Source organism: Lycorma delicatula, chromosome 1 (assembly GCF_047948215.1).
Source record: "Lycorma delicatula isolate Av1 chromosome 1, ASM4794821v1, whole genome shotgun sequence".
In the NCBI taxonomy this organism is placed as follows: Eukaryota; Metazoa; Arthropoda; class Insecta; order Hemiptera; family Fulgoridae; genus Lycorma; species Lycorma delicatula.
Genome location: NC_134455.1, coordinates 226,159,818 through 226,186,959, shown reverse-complemented (window position 1 = coordinate 226,186,959; position 27,142 = coordinate 226,159,818). Strand labels below are relative to the sequence as shown.

Here is a 27,142-nt window from a genome sequence, read left to right as displayed (position 1 = left end):
CAAGGTTTTCTACCACTTCTCTTTGTTCCACCTATGTTCGCTTCTGCTGATTTAAGAATTTCCTTTTTAACATTCTTCTACATTTTCTACCTTATCTTTCTTACTCAGACCTCTTGCGATGTCCTCCTCAGAAATCTTCTTTACCTCCTCTTCCGCAAGCTTCTCTAAATTCCACCGATTCATCTGACACCTTTTCTTCAGTTTTTTAAACCCCAATCTACATTTCATTATCACTAAATTATGGTTGCTATCAATATCTGCTCCAGGGTAAGTTTAGCAGTCAATGAGTTGATTTCTAAATCTTTGCTTAACCATGACATAATCTATCTGATACCTTGCACTATCATCTGGCTTTTTCCATGTGTATATTCTTCTATTATGATTTTTATACTGGATGTTAGCAATTACTAAATTATACTTCGTGCAAAACTCTGTAAGTAGGTCCCCTCTTTCATTCCTTTTGCCCAGCCCGTATTCACCCACTATATTTCCTTCCTTGCCTTTTCCAATGCTTGCATTCCAATCTCCAACTGTTATTAAATTTTCTTCTCCTTTTATGTGTTTAATTGCTTCATCAATTTCTTTGTATACACACTCTACCTCATCATCATCATCATGGGCGCTTGTAGGCATATAGACGTTTACAATCATCAGTTTAGGTTTAGATTTTATCCTGATTTCAATGATTCTATCGCTATGCATTTTGAAATACTCTACTCTCTTCCCTATCTTCTTTTTCATTATGAAACCTACTCCTGTCTGCCCATTATTTGAAGCTGAGTAAATTATTCTAAAATCACCTGACCAAAAGTCATTTTCCTCTTCCCATCAAACCTCGCTAATTCCTACTACATCTACATTTATCCTATCTATTTCCCCCTTTAAATTTTCTAACCTACCAATCTTTTTTAGACTTCTATCATTCCACACTCCGACTCATAGAATGTTATTTTTTAATTTTCTGGTGACCCCTTCCTTAGTAGTCCCCACCTGGATATCCGAATGGGGTACCTCCAGAATTTTACCAAGGAAGGCGCCTCCATCATTGCTATATGAAAATGTAGAGAGCTACATTTTCTTGGAAAAAAACCAGCTGTAGTTTTCCATTGCTTTCTTCTGTGCAGTACTCAGAGAACTGATTGATGTTGATACAGCTGTTTAAGTCCTCCTGACCTACCCCCTTAACAACTACTGAAAGAGCTGCTGCCCTCTTTCAGGAATCATTCCTTAGTCTGGCTCTCAACAGATACCTCTCCGATATGGTTGCACCTTCGATCGAGCTACTCTGTATTGCTGAGCACTCAAGCTCCCTCACCAACGGCAAGGTCTCATGATTCATAGATGGAGTGTTACATTTATATGGATTTGAAAGATATTTATATTTATTTTCTGATTTTATTCTTTCTTGATTAACCTGTTTGTGTTTGATTTTAATATCATTGTTTTATAGAAATAAAGTTATTAATAATCAATTATTGTTATGTTTAAGAAATATCTGAACTAAGATTTATAATTGGAGAAGAATTAGTTGCAAACTTTTTATCCAGTGATGAAGCTAATTTGCAGAATGCTTTACGTAAATGTTTTCGTGCGTTAATGTCTGCTCCTGATGACGTAGTTGGAAATGCTATAACCAGTTTTCTTTCAACATTAAGTACACTAGGTAATTAACATTTATTTATTTTATAATCTGTTGATAACTTTCAACACAGAATTTTGTAGAAACTTTGCGTTTTATAAACTTATCATTATGTAAAAATGTTATGTTTGAAATTAAAATTAATGCATTATTAATATTTGGTAGCATTGTGTTTGTAAAAATTTGTTTGTTTTTTACTCGAAAGAGATTTAATTTTGAACAGTTTTATTGCCAAATAAATGATATCATTGTCATCGTGTATTTGCAGAAATGAATAAATAAATAATTATTTGCAGAAACACAAAAATTTCAAAGAAAAGTTAAACAGATTTGAAACAAATAAAAATCATATGTTCTGTCATTAGCACTGGAGTGGTCTAGTGGTAAATTTTTCATTGTAAATCAATTGCATAATAGCTATTTTCAAAGTTGAAACTTTTGATGTTAAAATCCTAGTAAAAGTTAGTTATTTTTATATGGATTTGAATACTAGACAGTAGACACTGGTGTACTTTGGTGGTAGGGGTTCAGTTAACCACACATCTCAAAGATTGTAGGCCTGAGTCTATAAGACTATACCTCATTTACATGTCATATATATCATTCTCAATTCACTTGGCCATGGGGGAGTTGCTTATATTTCACTAGTTGAACAGATTGCAACGTACACATTGGGAATAAAATAATATTTATTTTGTCATTATTTTTTTTTCAAAATGTAGGTAAAAATGAACCAAAAAGCAAATAAAATCAAAGGAATAAAGAGGTATTTAAACAACTGATTTTTTCAAAAATTGAACATCATTAGCTGTTGAATTTTTATTTTATAACTCATATTTTTTCCTGGTTCCATAATAATTTGTTGTACAGTTGTTTAATGACTTTAGAAAATAATTATTTTTAAGCAAAATGTAACTCTTGAAAGGTTACTAAACCTAGTTTTAAAAAATTATGAATTGTTAGAATTACCTTTGAGAAGTTATAATTTTTTTTTTTTTTGCTGTGCTTATTGTAGTCAAATGCAGTCAGCACCAAACATAATGTTTTAGGAGTTGGAATTTTCATTTCATTGTGGACAGAGGAAAAAACCCTATCAATTTTGTGTAATATTTTATAAATATTTGGCAGCATTGGTTATTGAACATTTCATGTGTTATGAATTGTGTTTAAAAAGTGATAATGTTAATCTGTAATCTGTTGAAGATACTAGTTTGAGAAATAACCTGATTGTTTTAATTTTATATTTTACTTTTTCAGTTTTAGGAAGAAAGTCATTTTTTGTTTCCTAAGAGTTTTGTTAGAAGTTTACAAATAGTTATTGCTTTATAATAAAAGTATATTGATCAATAAATTACTATCTAGATGAACCTACTCGTGAGTCTCTTCATGCTGATCTAGTGGAACGACTACATTCTCATTATCCTGGTGATGTTGGAGTATTTGGTCCATTCTTCTTTAATTATATAATTCTTAATCCTGGAGATGCAATTTATCTGCCTGCAAATGAGCCACATGCGTATTTATCTGGAGGTAATTTTGATATTTTATTTTCTTGATTTAAAATTTTAAAAACTTATTGTTAAGTTACTGTTTTAATCAGATTTTGCTATGTCCATTAATTTTCTTAAGTTACAAAATTGAGAGTAGTAATCTCAAAGATTATACAACTTAGTGACCCAAAGAATTTAGTATGGAACATGTTTTCTGTACATTGCTCAATAAGATTGCAAGGTGGTGTTAAGGTTTCCTGAATGAGATGAATTTTTTGTAACTCAAGACTTTATTGTCAGTGTTTCTCATAATTTATTTTTTGTTATTAATCGCTATATGATTCTGAATATAAATTAGAGAAAGGAGCTGTAAGAGTACCATTGAATTGACAGAAAGTGGCATTTTAAGGAATTCCTGAAAAACTTATACTGATTAAGCATAGATATAAATTATGGATTATGATTATAAATTAAGAATGGACGTAAATTATTCGAACCAAAGTATTTGAACCAAAAAAAATCAACTATTTGCAAGTCTTGCAAACGTATTAATTATAGTTATTAATATTTTTATGAAAAAAAATTTCAAGTGAATAGTTTTATTGAAACATCTAATAAGAGAAAACAGAAATTCACCAATTCTTGTTTATTCACGATTGATATATTTAAAGTAAAAAAATAACTGTTAAGAAATATTTCAGTATGTTTGATGTTATTCTGATTAGTATGACTCTCTGATAATGAATATATAATGGTGTAAAATATTATTCCAAAGATTAGTCATCTATCTTTGGAAATGAGCTTACCCTTATGGTTAGGAACAACAAATTAATTTCTGAATCTCGGAATCACAAAACCAAATGAAATAGTTTACATGAAGAAAAAAAAATGGCAATATGTAGGTACAGCATAGCTTAACTGATGTAGTTGGAATTAGTCAGATTTTGAGAGGCTCTATAAAGGAATAATTCTTGAAACAGGATGCTAATTGTTTGCTTATGTGGTAGTCATACCTCTATTACTGAGGATATTACTATTAATAATAATAATTACAGTCATCATTTATTTTTCAATGATCAATTATATGAAATAGATATTGCCATTATACACATTTTGCACATATTTTATGAAATAAAAACCTTATTAAAATTGCCAGTAAAATATATGTATTGAACAATTAATTAACTTGTTTTGAGCTATTAGCCCATGGTCTTCCCAAATTTAGATAGGGACATTGATTTTATGGATTGTTAAATTGTTAAAAAAATCTTAGACTCAGAATTGTAAGCTCTTGGTTATTTTATTGAATTTAAACTTAAAAAGATCAATCATATTTGTGTTATTCCTATAATATGAATCTATATTTGTACTTAAAAGAAAATTATTCTGATTTACTCTAACATCAAACAGGAGTCATAAATATGAAATGAAAATCCTCATTGTATTTGATAAATAGAGGTTTACAGTGTTTGTAAAAACCTAGCTTAGCTATCATCCGGACTGCCTTCTGTTGGAAGAGAAGAAACTGATTTTGAACTCTAGTTGAATGCACCCTTAATAAAATACCTTATTGTAAATGACAGTAGAATAGTGAAAAATACACCATTTGTAGTGTTTCAAAAGACAGACACTGAACTAGCTATGCAATTTAAATGTGTGTATGCACGTTAACTTCATATCTGAGTTCAATTAATGTGATTTAACATATTCAGTTTTAAACTCAAATTATTTAATACTAAACATTACCTTTTCTGTTTTCCCTTTATTCAACAGTTACTTATTAGATAAAAAGCAGATTTAGAATTTTGATATTATTTTTTAGATTGTGTTCTGAACCAATCTATCAGTTTCATTTGAAATATTTCTTTTCCAGATTGTGTTGAATGTATGGCTTGTTCAGATAATGTAGTACGTGCTGGACTTACCCCCAAACTGAAAGACATTGATACACTCTGTGAAATGCTTTCATACATCTGTGAACCTGCTGATGCTAAACTCTTCACTGGAAGTAAAGAAGATGATTATACAACAGTTTATAAACCTTCTGTGCCTGACTTTGCCTTAATAAAGATAGAAGTAAGTTGTTGATCAGAATATATATTTTTATTTAGATGGAAGGAAATGTAGCAAAATATTCTTAAAAATAGAAGAAAAAAAATGGGTTCAGTTTTTCAGTCTAAACACTAATAAATTGAAGTCTGTTTAAAAAGTATCAAAATTTAAAGAGTTGTTAAAAAAGAATAACAGTTTCATGATTAAGAAAATCTTATGAAACAGCTTATACTTTCATGATTAAGAAAATCTTATGAAACAGCTTATACTGATTGATTACCAGTGACATTTTCTTTATGGGTAGACTAGTTAGTGTGCAGTTCAGAAGACATTTAAACAGTAGTGGATATGACTGAACTATATGAATGCTTGTAGCACATTTATACAGTCTCTTTTTGTGATACAGGCATCGACTGCTGTGGTCATTAGCTCTTTTCCCCAAAAAAAAGAAAAAAATTCTTTCCCTCCTTGATAAAATCACAAGCGAACTAGTCAGAAGACTTGTCTTGTCAGACAGATCATCCAGAAATAGACTTTGTCATAGGACATTATAAAACTCCAAAGATGACAAGGGTGTACAGGGCCCTTGCCACTTAAAAGCATACTTTCATTTCAAAGAATTATCATATCTGTTAAAATGAGCCATCATATCATATCCGTTAAATAATCCTGCAATTTTTAAAAACTTATCCTTAATGAAAATTCATCCAAAATACATTCATATTATCTGTTACCTAGGTCTACCTTTTAGGCCATTCGTTTTATTTTTTTTCAATCTTCCTGACTGCCTCCACCTGTGGTTCCAGGGTGTCCAAGACCTCATGGATGGAATCTACCGATCTTCCGCAGTAATTCACAGAGGAGAGGTAAACATTGCAACAGAGTCAAGATTTGATGTACCCTCTGCTAAAATGTTTTGGGTGGCTCAGGTGCTCACCCCCTCTTTTAGAAGCCTTCCTGCTTTCAGGCACTCCATTGTTTCTTGTCCAATACTATCTTTATCATCTATTTTCATTATCTTTTACTTCTTGATTCCCTGAATAGGGATTTTCTCAATATGTCAAGCTACAGATCTTTAGATGCATTTGGTTCATCTTTCCTCTGAGCTCTAGCTTCATCTTAAAACTGGTCGAAATGTCATTCCTTGGTGGAGAAGAAATTTTTGTTGTAATAACATCTGTTGTCTTCTGTACCGATTTTTGACTGGTTTTTTCTAATTTATCAACTTTTCAGTTTCTCATTAATGATCTGTTTGATTATGCTTGTTAGAATGGGTACCAGTTCAGAGTTTACCCCTTTTGGTTTAAATGAGTTGCAGCAACCTAAGCGACCTTTGGCGATTTTCTAAGCACAATCTTCTTAGAATTGAAGTTGCTGTACTTTTGTATGGTCTTCATCTCTTGAATTGCTATCTCTTCTTTATTAACTAGACAGTTTTACAATCTTGCAGAGTGGTGCCCATGACAATTGACACAGACAGTTGGATCCCTGCACAGGTCATCAGCATGCAATACCTTGCACAAACACAGATTTGCTTTTTCATACATTGCACTGCTGTGTATCAATTTTCTGTCATCCAAAACACTTCAATGGAGTAGGGATGAAAGGACAAGCATCTAGTCTATGAAAGCCAGCTGTAATCTTCTCAGGACACTTGGTTTTGTTGAAAGTCAGGTTGTGTGACATGGAGGGTATAACTTCTCCATTGTGGTGACGTGTGTTCAATTGTTGACAAGCAATAATTCCTTGTCCATGGAGTTTAGCAACAGTTTCGTCTTCTATGCAGTTCAGTAAATCCCTGCATACAACTACTTGCAAAGAGGAATTTAGCATACAACCATGCGATACAACCTCAATTTCTATTAGTCTCATCTTCTTGGCATTGAGTAGCTGTAACGATTGTAGATCTTTGACGGTTTCATCAAATAGTTCCATAGCAGTCTTCTTGTCTCCTTAACAGGTCCTCCTGCAGCTTCCATGATTTCTCGAGCAATCACAAAAGAACTGATCTTAGTAAAATCCTTTTCTTTCTTCTTCATCACCAAATATTTTGGCATCACTTCACCACCTTTTGGTCGAAACTTAGTTCAGTCCTTTTCAATATCACAAAACTCATCACTCTTCCTTTGCTTCACGTGTGAAGATAAAGGCTCTCCTGAATGAGGATGTTTTATGTGACAGCTTGAAGGAGGATTCCTAGTAGACTGCATGAATGAGGTATACAAGGGGATCTCCTAGCATTTATCAGGGTTTTCCTCCGTAGTTGGTCCTTTCAAGTTCAAGTTGATACAACAGAATCTGAAAATGTTACACTAGAAAATGGAATACATAGAAAAGTGTCCAAAGTGTTACCTTGTTTACTGTAGCCATAAATAAATACTATAACAAATCGTGTGTGAAAATGATGATGATGTAAATTAAACATACCTTTTTCTTTTGATGACCTAAGGTATGCCTTGAATAATTCACGTGACACTTCCTCTGGAAATGATAATATCAGGTTCGGTATGCTAACACACCACCCGGATACTGTATTGCATCTTTTATGTATCTATAATAGAATACTTTCTGGTCAGGTTTTCCAGATTCTTGGTCAGAGGCATTGATGATTTCTGTACTGAAACCTGGTAAAGATAAATCATGCCCCTCAAGTTATCATCCTATCTCCTTAACCAGGACCTTGTGCAAGTTGATGGAATGAATAGTAAACTCTTGTCTATTGTGTTACTTCGAGAGAAACGCCCTAATTGCTCCTGAACAATGCAGTTTTCGCCAACATAGATTGTATATCGATCATGTAGTTGCTCTTGAATCTATCATTCAAAATTGCCTTCCTACTTTGCCAAAGCCGAAGTATACTGTATTTTTCTATGTACAAAAGGCATATGACATAGCTTGGTGGAGAGGAATCTTAAATAAATTGCATGAATGGGGTGTAAAAGGGAACTCCTTACATTTATCGGGAGTTTCCTCAGTATTCGGTCCTTTCGAGTTTGAGTTGGAGCAACGACATCCGAAAATTTCACACTAGAAAATGAAATACCACAGGGAAGTATCTTTGTTGTAAGTGTTACTTTGTTTGCCATATCCATAAATAGTATAACAAAATGCGTGCAAAAACCTGTTATGTGTTCTGTATTTATAGATGATTTTTCAATTTTTATTGCTTCTACAATTTTAGCTACTGCCAAGAGGCTTCTCCAAAACACAATAGCCCATTTAGAATTATGGTGTCAAATGATAGGATTCAATTTTTCCTGGAGAAAACAAAATTGATTTGCTTTTCCTAGTTGAGGTAACATGTTGATCCTAAATTGTTTTTATGAAGTGAACCACACACACGGGTTAGATGTTTAGGATTGTGGTTTGAGGAAAACTGAGCTGGGTAACAATTTAAAGGAGATGATAAAATATCTAAAAATGGTAGACATGTGGAGAGAGCTGATCAAGTGTGCAAGTTGTACTTCTACCAAACTTTGATTAGTTTCTGCTTGGACTACAGCTGCATGGCTTATACATCCACACGAGCCACTGCTCTTAGGATGCTGGACATAGCATTCTGAAAGCCATCATTCATTTATGTGTATTATTACAGGTGCATTTCATTCAAGCCCCATGATAAGTCTACTAGTGGACAGTGGTGAGCCATTTTTTTGGAGTAGACAAAACCAAATAATGATCTGCTCCCTTGTTGCTCGCATTGAAGCGCAACCAAATCATCCTACCTTTGATGCAGTGTTCTCTAACCAGCATATGAGGAACTGCCAAAATGAGGAACAACCAAGTTGCTGCCTTACTAGCCATCAACCTCATTGCCTTTTCTTACCTCTAAATCTAAATTTACAGTTACTTCCAGTAGCTCCTGTTACTCATTGTTGTTACACCTCTTGGCAGCATTATTTCGTAAATTATTGCTTTAGTCTTGGATGATATAAAAAAAAAACACACAAATCTGGTTATCTTATGAGAATTCTTTAATATTGTAAATATAGTGTGATTCTGATGCCACAGAGTATACAGACAGCTCTAGACATGATAATTCTGTTGGTTTGTGCTTTTGTGGTTGGCAATAGAACATACTTCCCAGTATTGCCAGTGTTTTCATTGCGGAACTGTGTGCTGTTAACAAGATCTTAAATATACTTAGACCAACATTCTGACCTGTACTTGTCTTTTCAGATTCCATGAGTGTCTTGCAGATGATTAGTGATATGTACTTCAGACACCCTGTTGTTTGTTATTTACAGTGTTATCTCTGAAATGACTCAACATAACACAACTTTGAAATTCTGTTGGATCCCTAGTCAGATTGGAATTTCAGGCTATGAGTGTGCTGATCTTGTAGTAAAAGAGGCTTGTTTGTAAACTCCTTTCACTAATTGTGTTGTTTTGAATGACATTGTCTGCTTTCTGCAGAGGGTGGTTCGTGATGAGTGGCAAGTGAGTGGAATGTTACCATCAACAATAAAATAAACTTCATCCAGTTAAGAATGCTGTGTCAATAGAGCTCCTCATGCTGGAATAACTGTTGAGAGAAGGTTATTATTATCTGATTTCCTGTTTGCAAATAGGGCACACTAAACTTACTTATGGACACCTCATGAATCAGATCAATGCACCTGTCTGTGCTCTCTATGACTGCCAGCTAATAGTATACCGCATCCTTGCGGTTGTGTGTTAAGCGATATTGTGTCAGAAGTTTAAATGGGGTAACATCTGAAATATCTTAGGCAATAATGTATCAATATTATTTAATATTCTATGTTTCTTAAAACCATGCATCTGGATTCAAATATGATTAAAATTGTAATACGTTTGCCTTTTGACATATGACAATTTTGTTGTTTTATGTTAGATTTTTAATATTGTTTTAATTTGGTTTTATTTCGCATTTAGCTTACCGCATAGGCATTTTACATCCATTTAATTTTAAGGTAAATTTTAATTGTAAATTTCTAATTATTTACTACAGTAATTTTGTGACCTGGATGCTGATAACATCACCTCGTTGTGTACCCAGGAAAAAATCTATGACTAAACTTATCATAATTTTTTATTGAAACTTTTGCTGTAGGAAAAAAAATAACTGGTAAAGTAGTGTAAAATGAGATAATTATTGATTACATTTTTGTAGCAGTTTTTTTCCCTAAAAATACAACTTCAGTAGAATGTTGGTGGGGATCTGCACAAACAAGTTTAATTTTATGTAAATTACAACAGTTAATAATTTTCTCAGTTATTAATTTTGCCCTTGATAAAATTTTCATGATTGAAGAGTACCAGCTAGAAGGCGCTTAAACATGGTTAACATTACTTGTTCCTAAAACAGTAATTTGAAAAAAAATGGTTAGAACATTTTTTTTTCATAATTTTAAAATAGGAAAAAAATATCAGGAATTTTGAATAATTTGTAACAGTAGCAAATTTAATTTCAAGATTTCATATGTTCATGAAAAATGATTAAGGTTGGAAATCAAGTTTCTCACAAAATTTTATTTTTTTTTATTAATGAAGGGGCTTAAGAAATTTAAGGGTACTTATGGAGGGAGGTCAACACATATAGCTCAAACTTTTAATATCATATTTGGATTTTTATTGACCCTAAGACATATGACACTTAAAAGAAAGGATTGAATATTCAAGCTTTCAGTTTTTGATAGAAGAGAGCTTGAGGCCCTTGCAAGGCCAAGGTGATAAGCTCTTGAGCAGTATTATGTTTAATTTTTTTGAAAGGTAGAATTCATTTTACCCACTTTCAGTACTGCCATATTTATTTTTGTTAATTTATGCGGACTGGCAGCATAAACTCTCTATAGGACAAGAAAGCATAATCCTCCTCCATCTTCTTTAGAATTTTTTAATGTAGATGTTTTTAAAAATGAATAATTCAAATATCAAGGTTTTAAATTTGTAATTAATAGTTGCTGGAAGGTAGAGGCTTATGGGGAGCAATGAAGTCTGAAGCTTCTGTGTAATATTGTTTATTTAAATTTTCTTCTTACGGTAGAACATATTTTGAAAAAATAATGTTGGAACATTGCAATGTTTTAAGTTTTATTAATTGAGGACTAGAGTCATTTGGGACCAAATCCTCTGGGATATATATTTCATTTTTTAAATATTGTTTTGAATTTTACAATATTTAAATTTTTGTTAATTTGGGAGATTAGAGGGTCAGAAGCCTGTGGAGACAAGAGATCTTGAAACTTATAGTCGCCGCCATGTATTTAAAATTTTTATGATGTACATTTTGAAAAAACTACTTGAAATTTCATGATTTGTTATTTGAGAGTGGCTAAAGAGTATGAACCCTTTGGCAAGCCAAAAGATGAAAACTTCTTTTCATATGTAATTTTTAATTTTTTTAAATGTAGAATGTTTTTTTAAAAACAAACGTTTAATTATAACAGTGCTTCCATTTTTATTCATTTAGAGATTTTGGAAGGTAGAGACCCATGAATAACAAGGGAACCTGAAATTTTGAGCACCATTATAATATTTTTGTTCTTAATCCATTTTGAACATTTTACATTTGAAGGTTTGCTAATTTAAGATGTATTGGGGGCATAAGAAATTGTGGGAGTATGAACCTGTTCTCCTATTATATGGCTTAACTGTTTTAAAAACATGAAGAATTGATGGTGATTAGAAGATTCCCTTTTTGGGAAGAGAAAGGCACAAATCTCTTCTTTTTGTGTATGATTTATCTATTTATTTAAGATAAAACTCATTTTGAGAAAGAAAAGTTTTGTATATCAACATATTTTAGTTTTATTAATTTAGGGGACTAACAACAGCATGAGCCTTTAGAGGGAAGAAAACATGAACTTCTTGTTTTTTTATGATTTATTATGTTTTTTGAAAGCAGAACACATTTAAAAAAATTGATTTATTATTTATCTGTTATAATGTTACTATGTATTTAAAATGAATTAAGACATAATGATAAAAAAAAAAATTCAGTCTGAAAATTTGAAAAATTCAACCATTCAGGTAGTGGAAAGAAAACAAAGGAGGAAATCATATTAAATAAAGGGAAGAGATAGAAGGGGACACTTAGACTCAGCTTCAATGGTAAGCAACCACATATCTTATAGAAAACTGCAATAAAGAACACTTTATATTATTTTATTGTGGGTTAAATCCATTGATAATATTCTGACTTACAACTCTTATTAAAAAAAATATATATATACTTGTTATGAAAATCCCAGTTTTATATATAATTTGGAAAATAATAAAATCATTAACTTCCTAGGAGTAAAACCCCAGCTAATCTACTAAATAATGATAACTACATTTACAGGAAACAAAAACTTAACTATTTATATTACATAAATATTCACATATGTTGATGTCAAAAAAAAGCAGGAATTATGTTCCTGCTTTTTTTTGACATCAATATGACATCAGATCATATTTCATAGAGCGCAAATGTACACCTAAAATAACAGGAAAAATATGGAAATATAACATAAAAATCAATAGCTGAACAAAATCATTGTGAATATTGCTAATAAATAATTAATCGAGAAAATAGATCACATACCTCAGAGTACATTATTCAACATAAAATAATGTATCATTAAGGTAAGAATATCTCTATGAAAAAAGGTATATTTACATCATACATATACCAATAGTTCAAACTATGTACATGTGATATGTATTATGTAAAAACTTCTTTATTGCATAATATGCATTGAAGAAGTATATTAATGCAGTGGCTAGAGATTGAATAATTTGATTAAATGAAAAAAGCCAAAAAAATTTGGTCTCTTGTTTTTATTTTTTTTATAACATGTTTGATTTTTTATCTGTAATAAATACTATTTTAAAAAGGGTAATAAAGAAATATGATTTCTTTTATTCAACTATTTTTAACAAACTACCAGTTTGTTATAGAATTCTATATATATGTGTGTGAACACTTTTTGTCTTGGATTTTGATTTTGATTTCAGATTCAGATTAAGCATCATTAGGGGATTACAAAAATACATAAATGGCTATGATTGGCCATCACGTTCATCTCAAAATGGCCACCAAAATTAAACTTTTGTAATCATAACACAATAACGGTGTAAGCTATAAAGTTGGTGTTGAAATGCAATAATGTATGGTTTATTGAAATGCATACAATATATAAATATCAAATATTTTAATCAAGTGTAAGACCTCAAAATGCCAGAATAACTAACTTTTTAATAATTGAAAAAAAAAAAAAAATGTCATAAAATTGTCAGAACACAAAATAAATAAATTATATTAACTTATGCAGCATAAGTAGTAATTAGAGATAATAACTTTGTTAGAAATGAAATCAAGAGAACAGGAATAAGAATAAGAATCTTCACTTAGGAACGTTTTACTAGACTTTTAATTGATAACTGGTTTTATTTTTACATCAAGTTGTTCGGTAAAGTGACGCCGGTAAGAGTTTGTCTGACAGTGGAAACACCAAAGACTTATTTACTCTGACCAACTCGCAAATCAACATTTCAAAATTTTTAAAATATAAAAAAAAAAACATTGCAGAAAGAGATGTTCTTAATGAATGTATTTTTTTTTTTTTTCTTGATAAATATGTGATAATCTTTGTGTTTTTTAATTTGAAAATGTGAAATTTTTGTTCTTCTAACCCTGAGTTTTTTCCTAACCCGTTTACGAAATACATCGCTAGATAGCAGTACTTAATAGTGCTAGGTAGTGTATACTTGAAATAATAAAATTTAAAAGAGATTAAACCAGTTTTATTAAAAAAGGAATAAATAAAACAGAAATAAATTGGAAAAAACTTTTATTCTACAATTAGAACTATTTGGTGGCACTGGGGTTGTGATATTTTGAAAAATTGTAATTATGGTCTGATTTAGCTCATATTCGGAATATATAGTAGTTACATGAAAAGACATATTTTTACAAAAAAAATAGAAAAAAGATTTTCATTCATAAAGAGTACTTTATTTGATGAGAATTTTGAATATTAACAGATGAATACTTATTGACTTGACTTGATATATTGTCCAATCAACCAATTGCATTATTTCAGATTTAGTTTATTGCTGTTTTACTTGAGTGGAATTTTTCTCTTTAACAGGTTAAATTTTTTTCTTTAACTTAGGTTAAATTTTTTTCTGTGCATTTGGTAAAATCTTTTCAACTTGATCATCAGCTACATGGCATAAGTTTCATAGGTAATTTGAATTATAATTCTGAAGCTCTCATTCGTAACAGTATTAACACAAAACAAAAATACTTTTTAATAATAGCTTCAGTGCAACGTAATTTATCATTTGAAGTTCTTGGCTTTGAATAAATAAGTAAATATTAATAATGAGTAATATTTAATGCATTTTAATTAGGTCCTTATTAGGTAGGTTGCTATTGTACATAGTATACGACCAATTAATATTTTTTCAAGTAAAAACTTGATTATAATTTTAAAAATCAATTTAGTGATATAAGGCTAAACTAAAACACATTCTTAAAATAACATCATTATAAAATGAAATACTTTCTATCAACTAACATAATTTTAACATTTTTTTAGTCATTAATAGATATTATATATTGTGGTTAAAAAATGTCTGCATATGATTGTAAATTTTACAATTTGATGTTCAACCTGAAAAATACTATTACAGTTTATTGTTGTTATTCAAACCCTGGAGAAAGTCAAAAAAATTAAAAAGATGGATACACCACACATACAGAGTCATTTCAGAGTCTACAACATAGTTTACCAAAGGCAATGACTTACCATGAAAGACTATTGGAAATTCAAAAGGCTTTTGAGCATATTGAGGAAATTATTAAAAATAAAATAGAAGCGTACAAAAAAGTCGGAAATAATCGATGAATCACTAGAATGTTTCCCTATTGAGGCCAATGAAGCGATGAAAGATTACAGAGAAATTGACAACTTGGAAGATTTTGAGATGGACAGTATTCTTGTGCAATTAAATGAAGATCAGAAACATATACTTGATATAGTAACAAAATCCGTAGAAAACTATAATGATCAAATTTTAAGATTTTTTGTTGGTGGTGAAGGAGGGACCGGTAAAAGTTTTCTTATCCATGCAATAAGGTGTTGGATTAAACAACAATTGAATAAAAGTGTTTCTGTAACTGCTCCAACTGGTATCGCTGTGCACAACATCAAAGGACCAACTATCTACTGACCTTATCAACTGCCTGTAGAACATGATGCTACTACAAAATATAGACCATTGTCAGACATGGCATTGAAATCAATACGAAAAAATTTGAAAAACACACCTTTAATCATTATTGATGAAATTTTGATTATATCTAACATAACTTTCATGTATAAAATTTAAGTGAAATATTCGACACTCCTGATGAACAAGATGGTTGGTTTGGAAAACGACACATTTTGTTATTTGGAGATTTGTGCAACTTCAACCAGTGCGTGATAATCTAACTTACATCAAAATTAATGAAACTAACTAATACTTAGGATCATTTGGTTTCTTTGATTTAAGGAAGATTCTTTTCCATTACAATGAATTGGCTATCAACGTGCAACAAAAAAACGATTGCTGTATTCAAAAGTGCTATCTAGAATTAGAATCTGTTAGTTGAACAATGACGATCTAAAACAACGTAATTCTAGAAAATTTGTTTTTACAAATACCGACTACTATAAGAATTTGCTCGAATTGTGCAATTACATCGATAAACTACCAATAGATACATTATGTCTTCTAGCAACCTGTTACATGTGTGAAACATTAAATAATGAAATGTTAAGATGCATCTTTTCTGAAGAAATTGAATTAGGTGATTATGATTCATTAGACTGTGCAACCTATTTGAGGGAAAAATCAATATAGTTTTAAAATCAGATGATAAAAATTATTCTAAGACTGGAGGTCTTCTCAAGGTCATTACCATAAAAATTGGTGCTCAAGTCATGTTGACTAGAAATATCAATGTATCCAAATGATTTTTTAATGGTATAGTAGGTATTGTAAAAAGTATTAAAAAAAAAAACTTTATTTTCTGAGGAAGAATGTACAGTTGAAAGAATAAGTGTTAAATTTAAATTTATGGACAAAGTTTTCGTCATGCGGAAACAATTTCTTATAAGTTTAAGTTATGTTGTCTCCATATATAAATTACAAGGAATGAGTATAAAAAATGCCTTTGTATATGCTGGTTGGTAATAATATTTTTTCAGTTGGTCAAGCATACGTCGCTTTTTCAAGAACAGCGTCTATTGAGGGATTGTATTTTATCAATTTTGATACATCCACGATTAAGGCCAGTTCTGAAACAATACATGAATACAATAGATTAAAAAGTAAATGTAGGCCTGATCTTCTAGTTCTTGAAGAGGAAAAAATGAATTTAATAAAAGTCAGGTATGATATTTGGGTTATGCTTAAACATATCAGTGAGTGCCAAGAATCTAATGATGCAAGTGATATAAATCACGCAAAATATAGAGAATTGCAAGGATTATCTAAGTATTCAGTTTCATGTTATGTAATTCAGTTATTCAATGTTTGTTTAATTGTGTATTATTAAAGAATGAGATCCTGAAATTACCAAAAATTCATATATTACATATCACTTAAAAATTATATAAATAGAACAAACGTAACCCATCGGGTTGGTCTAGTGGTGATCGCGTCTTCTCAAATCGGCTGATTTGGAAGTCGAGAGTCCAGCGTTCAAGTCATAAAGTCAGTTATTTTTATACGGATTTGAATACTAGATTGTGGATACCGGTTTTCTTTGGTGGTTGGGTTTCAATTAACCACACATCTCGGTAATGGTCGAATGGAGACTGTACAAGACTACACTTCAATTACACTCATACATATTATCATCCTCATTCATCCTCTTAAGTAATATCTTAATGGTAATTCCCGGAGGCTAAACAGGAAAAAGAAAATAGAACAAACATAGACATGATAGCAATAAGAAAATTTGTACGTGACAATTTCAATATTCTACTATAAGATGCTGTTGAATTTTTCACATATTCCAGTGGCAAAGTTGAACCTTTCAGTAACATCACACCACACAATACACGATTATTTGTGCAAATGATTAATGTAAGTATGCTTCAGAGCACAAAGAAAATAATTTAGTTTAACACAGATAATAAAACGGATAGTTTAAAGAAAAATAACATTTTAAGTCTTCAAGATTTAATTTATGATTTTAGTGAAAAAACTCGTCGAATTTCTGAATGTGGAAACACAGATTTCATACATAGAATCGAAATTCATTATTTAGGAAAACTGTGGATCATTCAAATAAAGTTATTCGAAAACGACCCAGTATGTTTACTCAAAATAACTTAAACAAAAGGAATAAGAAAAGTATCTAATGATGCTTGCAAACTATTCGGGAAACAATATAAAGTTATAATATTTCGTTACGGGCAGTCAATGAAAGGATATTATAGTAGCATGATCAAAATTGGAATGAAGCTAATGATTTATTAATGGTAAAAAAAGTTCGCCACGAAATTCAAAAAAACCTTGATGTTTTAGTTTTAGAAAAAATTTGATTTTTTATTAAATACGTGAATTATTAGCAACACGACATACCAGAATTTTTATAATTATAAAAAAAAAGAGTTTCAATTTAATGAATGAATAAAAAATAGTTGATGTCCAAACTCCCAAGGTAATAAAATTGTTATGGTTTCGACGAGAGTTTGCCGTTAATTGAAAACATCGAAAATCAAAATTCAACTATTTATTTAAAGTTCTTCAAAAAGACATTGTCTGAATCAAAAAAGTACAGATATGTATGAAAGGCGAGATAATAATTGTTAAATATTTTTTCTACTTCATTTTCTCAAACACAACAACAATATACAGCATAAATATTTTATTCCTGTATATTGAATATTAAATATTTTATTCCTCTACTTTTTTAATACAAAACAATATGAAATCGAGAAATAATTGGAGATAAACAATTTTTTTTATTTACTTTTCACAAATCATATAATAAAAACTTCGTCAAATTTTCTCAAATATGTTGATTGAAAATGCAAAAACTCTTGCCGGCCCGATTTCATACTTTTAAGAACGAATCTGAACGAAACTTCAGTATTTTACGCTTAACTTTTTTTTTCTACGCAAATGCGATACGATCTCAAAAATAAGTTCAACTTTATCGTTTAGGGCGAAAAAATTCTATAAAAACTATAATCAATTTCTGATTTCAATAAAAAGATCACTTAATGAATATATCAAGTGTTGATCAAATATCAACAGTAGGGCAGTACGGGTTGTGACAATTTAATGTGAATATTACACACCTTATGTGAACTAGTTATTATTCGTAGGTTTCTATTGTTATATTTATCATATGTTCCTATGTTAAAAAGTCACACAATGTTAATCATATGTAATTTTACCTTTAATAAAATGTTCCCTTGATATCAAATTCAAAGTGACGAAATCATTTCTAATGTCACCTTCACTTTAAAGTTTTCATACTACTAGTACTGCTAATTGTACATTAATTAGGTTGAAAAAAATTAACTTAATGAATAAAAAAAAAATATTAAAACTTATTTCAAGTTTGTGAACGAAATTTACGTTTTTTTTTGTATTTTGAAATTATACATTTTTTCTAGAATAGAATTAATTTTTGAAACAAAGAAAATTACGAACCGTTATTCATGAATTAAAAATAATAGATCAAAATTTTTTTCATTAACTTTAAACATTGTCAAAAATTCAACGATAAAAAAATTAAGTATATTTTCAAGAAAAATTCGAAAATAATTATACCAATTAAGATGCACATTATTTTGCATGCTACGTCCGAATTTCATAAAATTATTTTGTACCATATTAGTTCTTATAAATGACTAATTAGGATTTAGAACTAGAGAATATGATCATAGGATCAAAATAATCGTAAACCAAAAATACAGGATGTCCCATATAAAACGCAACCCAACCTTATATTGGTAAGTATTGAAATAATAAAAAGGCAAATGTAAATGTAATTTTTATTATTACCATCCATTACCTTACATTTAGAATAAATGTTCGAAGTGGCCGCCATCTTCTTGAATACAAGCTTCAATTCTTTTTACAGCGTTTCTTGCAACTTTTTTCAAAGTTTGTGGCTGGATATTTAATACAGCTTTTTCAATACTGACTTAAAATTGTTCAAGTGTTCGTGGTTTGTTGCTGTAGGCTTTTTCTTTGAGGTAACCCCATAGAAAAAAATCTGCCGCAGTCAAATCTGGAGATCTTGGTGGCCGCAAGCCTCGACCGATAACACGATTACCAAAGAATTCTTCAACGAAATCAGAAGTTGAACCTCCTTAGTGCGATGTCGCACCGTCATATTGTAGCCAGCAGTGTCGCAGTGTCTGTCTTCATCTTCCAAGAGTGCAATGAACTGAAATAAAATATCCTGATATCGTTCTGTATTAATGGTGTACTCGAAAAAAATAGGACCGACAATTTTCTTCCGCGATATCGCGCACCACACGCCCAACTTATGCGGGTGTAATTGTTTTTCGTGATAAAACGTGGGGATTTTCAGCACTCCAAATTCTACTGTTTTGGCTGTTTCCGTAGCCATCCAAATGAAACCGTGCTTCATCTGTGAAAAATAACGAATCCATAACATTAATTCCCTCACGCAGAAATCGATGGAACCGTTGACAATATTGTAGCCGTTTTTCTTTGTCGGGCTCAAGAAGTTGATGAACCGTTTGAATGCGATAAGGTCGTAATTGTTTGGTCGCCCGATGAACAGTTGATTTAGACAAATTAATTTCATCAGACAAACGTCTGATCGATTTATTTGGTGAGGCGAGTAATCGGTCTTTGATTTCAGTTCATCTAGCGAAAACACAATCTTGTTTCTAGCAATACACTGAACGTTATGATTGCATTGTTGTTACTATCGTCGCCGCGATGTTCAGATGTTGGACGAGTCCATTTCAGTAACGAGTAGGGGAGTAAGGTTAACTTTTGAAATTTCATGGATGAGTGATTGATGCGTTGCGTTTTATATGGGACACTGTATAATCATATGATTTGCATTGGGAATTATCTTTCAAAAACAAGTAAAGAAGTAGAACACTCATTTATGGATCATGAATTATTAGGATTTACGAATTTGTTTAAAGTATGAAATTAAGCCAGCAAAAGTTTTTGAATTTTCAATCAACATATTTGAAAAAATTTGAATTTTTTATTATATGATTTGTGTTATTAAGTATATACACAGGTATATAAAAAAATTGTTATCTACAATTTCTTGACTGTTTCATATTTGTATTAAAAAAGTTCTATCATTTAGTTACAACATTAGTAGAGGATAAAATATTTAATATTCAATATATAGGAATAAATTATTTAATGTTGTATATTGTTGTGTTTGAGAAATTGAAGTAGGAAAAATATGTAACAATTATTATCTCGGCTTCCATACATATCTGTACTTTTTTTAATCAGACGTCGTTTTCAAGAACTATAAATAAATAAATAGTTGATTTCGATTTTTGATGTTTTCAATTGATGGCAAACTCTTGCCAAAACCTTAACAATTTTATTGTTTTGGGAGTTTGGATTGTGTTCACTGTGCATGCTGTAATTTATTTAATGTTTTTTTATAGGAACTGTACAGATATATTTTACTTTTGGATTGTTACTCTACTTCATAATAGTGTTTGTGTAATTGCTTTAGCAATCAACTACTAGGAAAGAAAGTTTCTATACTTTGAAAGAAGAAGTATACTAGGAAAGAAAGTTTGTATAAGCTAATTTTGTTAATGTCAGTCTATATCCCTATGCTGATTTTTTTTTTAATAGTTTAATCTGGTTTTTTTTTTATTTGCAGATTTCCACTAAAATGGATTACTTTCTGACCCCTCGGCGGTCAGCATCTATTTGTATTGTAATCGAAGGAAAAGCAAAATTGGGTAACAAATTAATTCAACGAGGTTCTGTTTTTTTTTTTAAAGCGTCTGAAGAACCCTTTATAAAAATTATTGAGAGCAATTTCCTTTTGTTTCAGGCTGTAGCTAATGTTTAAAAATTTCTGTTTAGTGGTAAACTACACATATGACTGCATAAGATTTTTCTATTTATTCACATAATAAATTATATTTATTTTTATTTGTGCAAAGGTGTAATTTACGTGTAAAATTGTATACTCTTAATGGAAACCTGCTCCTGTACAATGTTATATACTTTTATTTACAATATCTATTAAATAATTCTATTAAGTTTATTTTATTTTATATGAAATATGTCAATTCTCAATGCTTTAGCTGTTGTCAGTTACTTTTATAGCTCAAAACTGTTAACAAGTTTTATACTGAAATTTGTTGTATTGCATATTCTTAAGACCATTCAAGGATATAAAACATTACGCATGTTATAGCAAAGATAATATCTCGGCTCTTATTGTTTTAAACCTATAGCACTGTGGTAAAGAAATACGTTATTACATAGTGATAATAGTTTTTTTCTTTGATTGTGTATTTTTTACCATACATCTTTAAAAAAAAATTATTTTTATTCTTTTATTAATTTTCTCTTGCTAGCAAAAGCATTTCTTTGTTTTTCTATTTTAATATCATATTTTGTTGAAAATCTTGAATTTTTCTGGAACATGATGGCTCCTTATAAAATCTGTCGACAGCTAAATTACTTCATTATATTAGTAATATACTGTCTATTGTTGGAGTAAGTTTACTCTATGTAATTATATGTCAAAAAGTGTAATTTTACATCTTAACTGAATTTGTAAAAAGCATTCATTTTTTAAAAATGCTCAAATAATTTTAAAGAATGATAACTATTAAACATTTTTGTATAGCATAATCTTTTTATATTTTAATTTCATTATACTGCGTATTTTAAAAAGATATTCTCCTTTTATTGATTTATGGTGTATATGATTTATTGTGTAGTATCATAAATAATTTATTATATAAAAGTACAAAAGCAACCTTATACTACTTTGAGTGGGGATATATATATTTATTCTAAAAAATATATATTTCATGATTTTATTTAAGAAAATCTTTGTTTTTCTTGTTAATAATCTTAAACATTTTAAAATTATCCATTTTAGTAAAATTAATAATTAAAAATATTGTGAAGTTTCATTTATTTATGCATTTTTATTGGAGACGTAATAAAATAAATGTAATTTTTACATATATAATAGGTGATAGATTGATAAAATATACTTTGAATATCAATTATATAACATAACATTACATCAACCATCAAATATTACTATTATCTTGTCCTTTCATCTCGGAGATGTTTCACATCTGGAATATGAGGGGCCATCGGAATTTCACATTCGGAATATGAGGAGCCATCGAGGCATACCTCATTCAGTGCTGTGGTATTTAATTTAACACATTCTGTACAGTCCTACATGTCTCCAGAATTACTGATCTTTAAGCTTTTGGAATTTGAGTTTAGGATTCAGGCCAACCTTTTCTATGCTTTTCTTCAAATTTTTATTAATTAATCCATTGACTGTTATCACAATGGGAATGACTTCTACTGAGTTCAGTCTGTAAATTTCCTTATACTCTATTGCCAGAGGGTTGTACTTGGTTACTTTACCTGCTTCAGCCTTATTAATATTGTGATCAGATGGATGAGTGACATCAATGAGAAGAACAGTCTTTTCTCTAATGTTGTGGAGAACCATGTCTGGCCTATTTGCAGCAATAAATTTATCAGTATGCATGGGGCGTCTATAGTGTTCATTTTCCAACACTGGTCTAGCCTTATACCCACCGGTTGGCCTAATGGTGAACACGTCTTCCCAAATCAGCTGATTTGAAAGTTGAGAATCTCAGCGTCCTGAAAATCCTAGTAAAGGCAGTTACTTTTATATTGATTTGAATACTAAATTGTGGATACCGGTGTTCTTTGGTGGTTGGTTTCAATTAACCACACAGCTCAGGAATGCTCAAACTGAAATTGTACAAGACACTTCTTTCACTCATACATATCATCCTCTGAAGTAATACCTGAATGGTAATTCCCAGAGGCTAAACAGGAAAAAGAAAAAAGGTCTGGCCTTATATTTCATAATAAGGACACTGGACTGTCATCCATGAGTCCAAATTTCAATGCCAACGCCTGATGAATAATGTTTACTGTAAAATAGTGGTTCAAAAACTCTTTTGTAAATCCTTCGGATAAAGGGATACTCCGTTTAAGAAGCGTAAAGGAATGGATAATTCTCAGCATAAATGACTGAAATAATTTAATAAATATTTTGTTCACGTAAAGAAAATTGAACTCTCTCATTCCTCAAAATTGAAAGCATTATAATTCAAGAGAAGCAGAAAAACATACTCTGTATTTTTAGATACTTCACTTATTACATGAATTTTCATTGAAACTGTCAAAAAGAGCAAACTTGTCTTTTAATACCTTCTTGAACCTTGAATCTTTAAGGTCTGAGATCCAAAAAAACACTCCCGCAAAATTCTATACTTTGCAGTATACATTACTCTCATTTATGGACATTCTAAGTGATTTAGCACACTAAAATATGAATAGAACAATTCTAAAAGATGGTAACTAAAAAATATTAAAAATTAGTTATATAAAAAAATATTAAAATAGTCATCAAACATATTTAACACTTGGAGAATAAACTTTTATAAATTGTTTAAATAGTATCTTCCAGTTGATAGTTATATTCCGCAGCAAAACTGGCTATTGGAGGGGACATTTGAGGCCTGGTTTATGTGGCACACTTCAGCCATTAGGCTTGTGTAACTGCTCAACAAGAAACACACATTATAAGCCTGTCCACAAGCAGTCCCCTACTAGAGTTCCATCACCGGATGGACTGATTGTTCATTTCTTGGCATCCTCAGCATGGAGAACATAGGATCAGATTTGCATTTGTAGAATCAATAATAGATATAAGAAGGGATCAGGGATAAGGAAAAGAGAACAATCTACTCTGATGATTAGAGCTAATTTGATAGATTTATGTCATCTTGTAGGTTATCTCATTGGTTTATTGTCATGCCTAAACTACTTTAATCTACCAAAAAGGTAAATTACAAAAAGTGATAAAATGAATATAAAAACTGCACTGTGGAAGAAGAAATCTTATGAAGCGGTAAATAGAAATTACTTCGCAAGTGCATTTTTCATAATTGTACATGCACACCCCTAACTTATATCCCGAATATTAGAAAAATTTATCAGAATATATCATTGTGGATTATTTATTGGCCTCACAGTACTTGTGATCATACTCTAAATAATGTACTTACTAATTATAACATAGCAGGACTTAAATTTTATAGTAAAATTTATAGAGAATTATCTTATGGAGTATATACTCTATTTATAGAGTATTAATCTTATGATTAACATTTTTTTTTAACTAAGGAAAAATAAAAACTTATTCTAAAATAAGTTAATGAAAAGTTATAGCTTTTAAACTATACTAAGGTATAACTGTAATTAAAAGCATATTACATTGCATTACAATAGTCTTGAGTCATTTGAACAAAAAAAAAAATCTTTGTGTTTTTGCATATAATTTTGTTGGCAGTGATATCAATTTGAAATTTAATTTTTTGTAACAACACACAGCCAAACTCTAAATAACATTTGAAGAGTACAGAAGAAAAAAGTATGATTACTATTCATACCTTGAATATGATAAAAATATGAGATTGATCAATAAAAGAAGTCACAAATAGAATATCCAACTGAGTGGAATATGGTTATAGAAAATTATTGGGCAAAACCAAATACATTTACAGTTATATCTTATGAAGACCAAACTGTTTTTAGGGCTTGGACACAATTTTCTCTCAACAATATATGAAAAAAGGATCCATTTAAAATCAGGCCTTTGAGAGAAATTCTGGCAAACACCCCCCAGGGATGTTATTGCATCTATATTTATTCAGTGGACCAGTAACTGACAATGTTGTCACCAAGCTGAAGAGAAAGACATCTTCCTTATCAGAAGATTGTTTTATGCTTCTGAACCTGGCATGTGAGGGACCTTTACCACTTATACAAGCTAAGTATGAATATACAATCTCAAGAAGTTTTGTTTCAATGAAGCTCAGGACTATTTCAATGACTGCCAATGTTGTAAAATATGCTTAACATACATCCCTTTAGTATGAGATACACCTACTTTTTTTAGAAACAAAAATTTAATGAGCCGTTTCTCTTTCCATTGAATAAATTTATGCTAAATGCCCTCATCTTTCCCTTAGGTTATTTTTATGGACCTTCAACTTTCTTGTACAATAAGCTGAATGTTGTATAATTTTAATTTTTTTATACTTATTTATGACATTCTGTATTAAACATACTATCAGACAAATATTGCCTTGTACAGTGCTTTCAACATAAAACTATAACCTTTAACTTGTGTTCATTTGTAACAAATCTTGTATATAAAAATTTTGTTTTCTGGAAAATAGCCTATTTTTTGGATCCTTGTCTTTTTTCTCATGTGCTCTTCATTTTATTTAAAAACATATTTCATAACATTTTCAATTTTTATGATCATCCTTGGAACTGGCACTGCTATTCTTACTGGCATCAAGTGATGTTACTGGTGGTGGTTTATTTTTAATCAGGCAGATATGTATGTGATTTGAATGTAAAAACAGCAACTCTTTAACCATATGCTTATAAAAAATTGTTTTCTATGTAATGTTGTATATTGGAATGAATGATGATAGGCATCATTCAGTACAAAAATTCTAAGCTAATGGAGGTCATGGTTGTATTATTTAATGATCTTTATTTACATATGGTACTTTGTTTTTGCAAGTTTACAAGTTTAATTATCAACATTGTATGTAATTCTTTTCTTACATTTTATTTATTTGTCATGAAAGATGATCCAGTGAGACATATAAACATGCTTTGAACAGATTGTAAAATAAGATAGAAAGTGAAAAAGTTTAAGACATTTCTGTTTAAATAATAGGTAGTACCCCCTTCACCTATTTGCTGATAAAGAGTTAAAACTCTTACCAATATGGTAGTGGTTTTTTTTTAAGAATTTACCTGTTTACGCATTTTATTTTCATTAATAACTCACTATTTACATTATGAAAGTAAACTTTTACGAAAGCACCGTTTAGAAATATTCAAAATTTTGTCGTCGAGGATTACTCTTATAAAAAATGTACGAGAAGTATTATTTCGAAACATATTTATATAATTTTTTTCGTAAGTAAAAAATTACTATAAAATTTAAAACAGTCAATTTTTAAATCATCAAGAGAAAGGCCAGTAAAACATATAAAACGTTTACGAATTATATACTTTACGAAGCCACGCACTGTATTTAGAACAACGGTGTGGTAAGATGTTCGCAGTAGTAACAAATGGACGAACGAATGTATTGTACTTGTAAATCAATATGGTGTTAAGCGCTAGCGTCGTCTACACACGTTGAAAAAACTATTGCACAAATCAACGGGATATTATACTCCAATACTTTTAAAAATCGTCGATAACATTTCAGAAGTGAATTGAACCAAGCTATAAGAGTTGAGATAATCCAATCCTCATTTATTTTTCTGTATAAAAATAATACTTAATGATAAAAGTAATGAAACAGATATGATTAGATAATGATTCTAAATAACCATTACAAATAGTGCAAACTGATTACAGTAACGTTGCTAAGTGTTTCTCTGTAATTTATTAAAAGATCATTGGAAACTTAATTGAACAAAAATAAATAAATAGTGTTTATTAATGTATATATATATATATATATATGAATAAATAAATTGTCCTAATTCTTACACAGATTATTTGTTGAAAATTAAGTATTAATTGGTGGAATAAATGTTTCCGCTAGGTTGGCTAAAATGTTGTGATACGGGCTGGGTTGCGTATGTTCCAGTGTATGTTATCAGATGCGCTTGATGCGCCTCAATTTGTTGTG

At 30.2% G+C, this 27,142-nt stretch overlaps 1 protein-coding gene across 3 annotated transcripts in view; it reads left to right on the top strand.

Moving 5' to 3' along the window:
* Positions 1-22,326, top strand: part of Mpi (mannose phosphate isomerase) — a 45,452-nt gene extending 23,126 nt beyond the window's left edge. Inside the window, exons 4-8 of one of the 3 annotated variants that reach the window (XM_075373785.1) lie at positions 1,490-1,663; positions 3,002-3,169; positions 5,003-5,205; positions 12,175-12,255; positions 21,047-21,184. In XM_075373785.1, coding sequence (XP_075229900.1) covers positions 1,490-1,663; positions 3,002-3,169; positions 5,003-5,205; positions 12,175-12,210 — 581 coding nt within the window. In that variant the 3' untranslated portion in view covers positions 12,211-12,255; positions 21,047-21,184. Of the gene's footprint in view, positions 1-1,489; positions 1,664-3,001; positions 3,170-5,002; positions 5,206-12,174; positions 12,256-13,143; positions 13,665-21,046 lie in introns of those variants that run through there. The other 2 variants (XM_075373777.1, XM_075373795.1) reach the window with 2 other exon arrangements.
* The last annotated feature ends 4,816 nt before the right edge of the window (positions 22,327-27,142 follow it).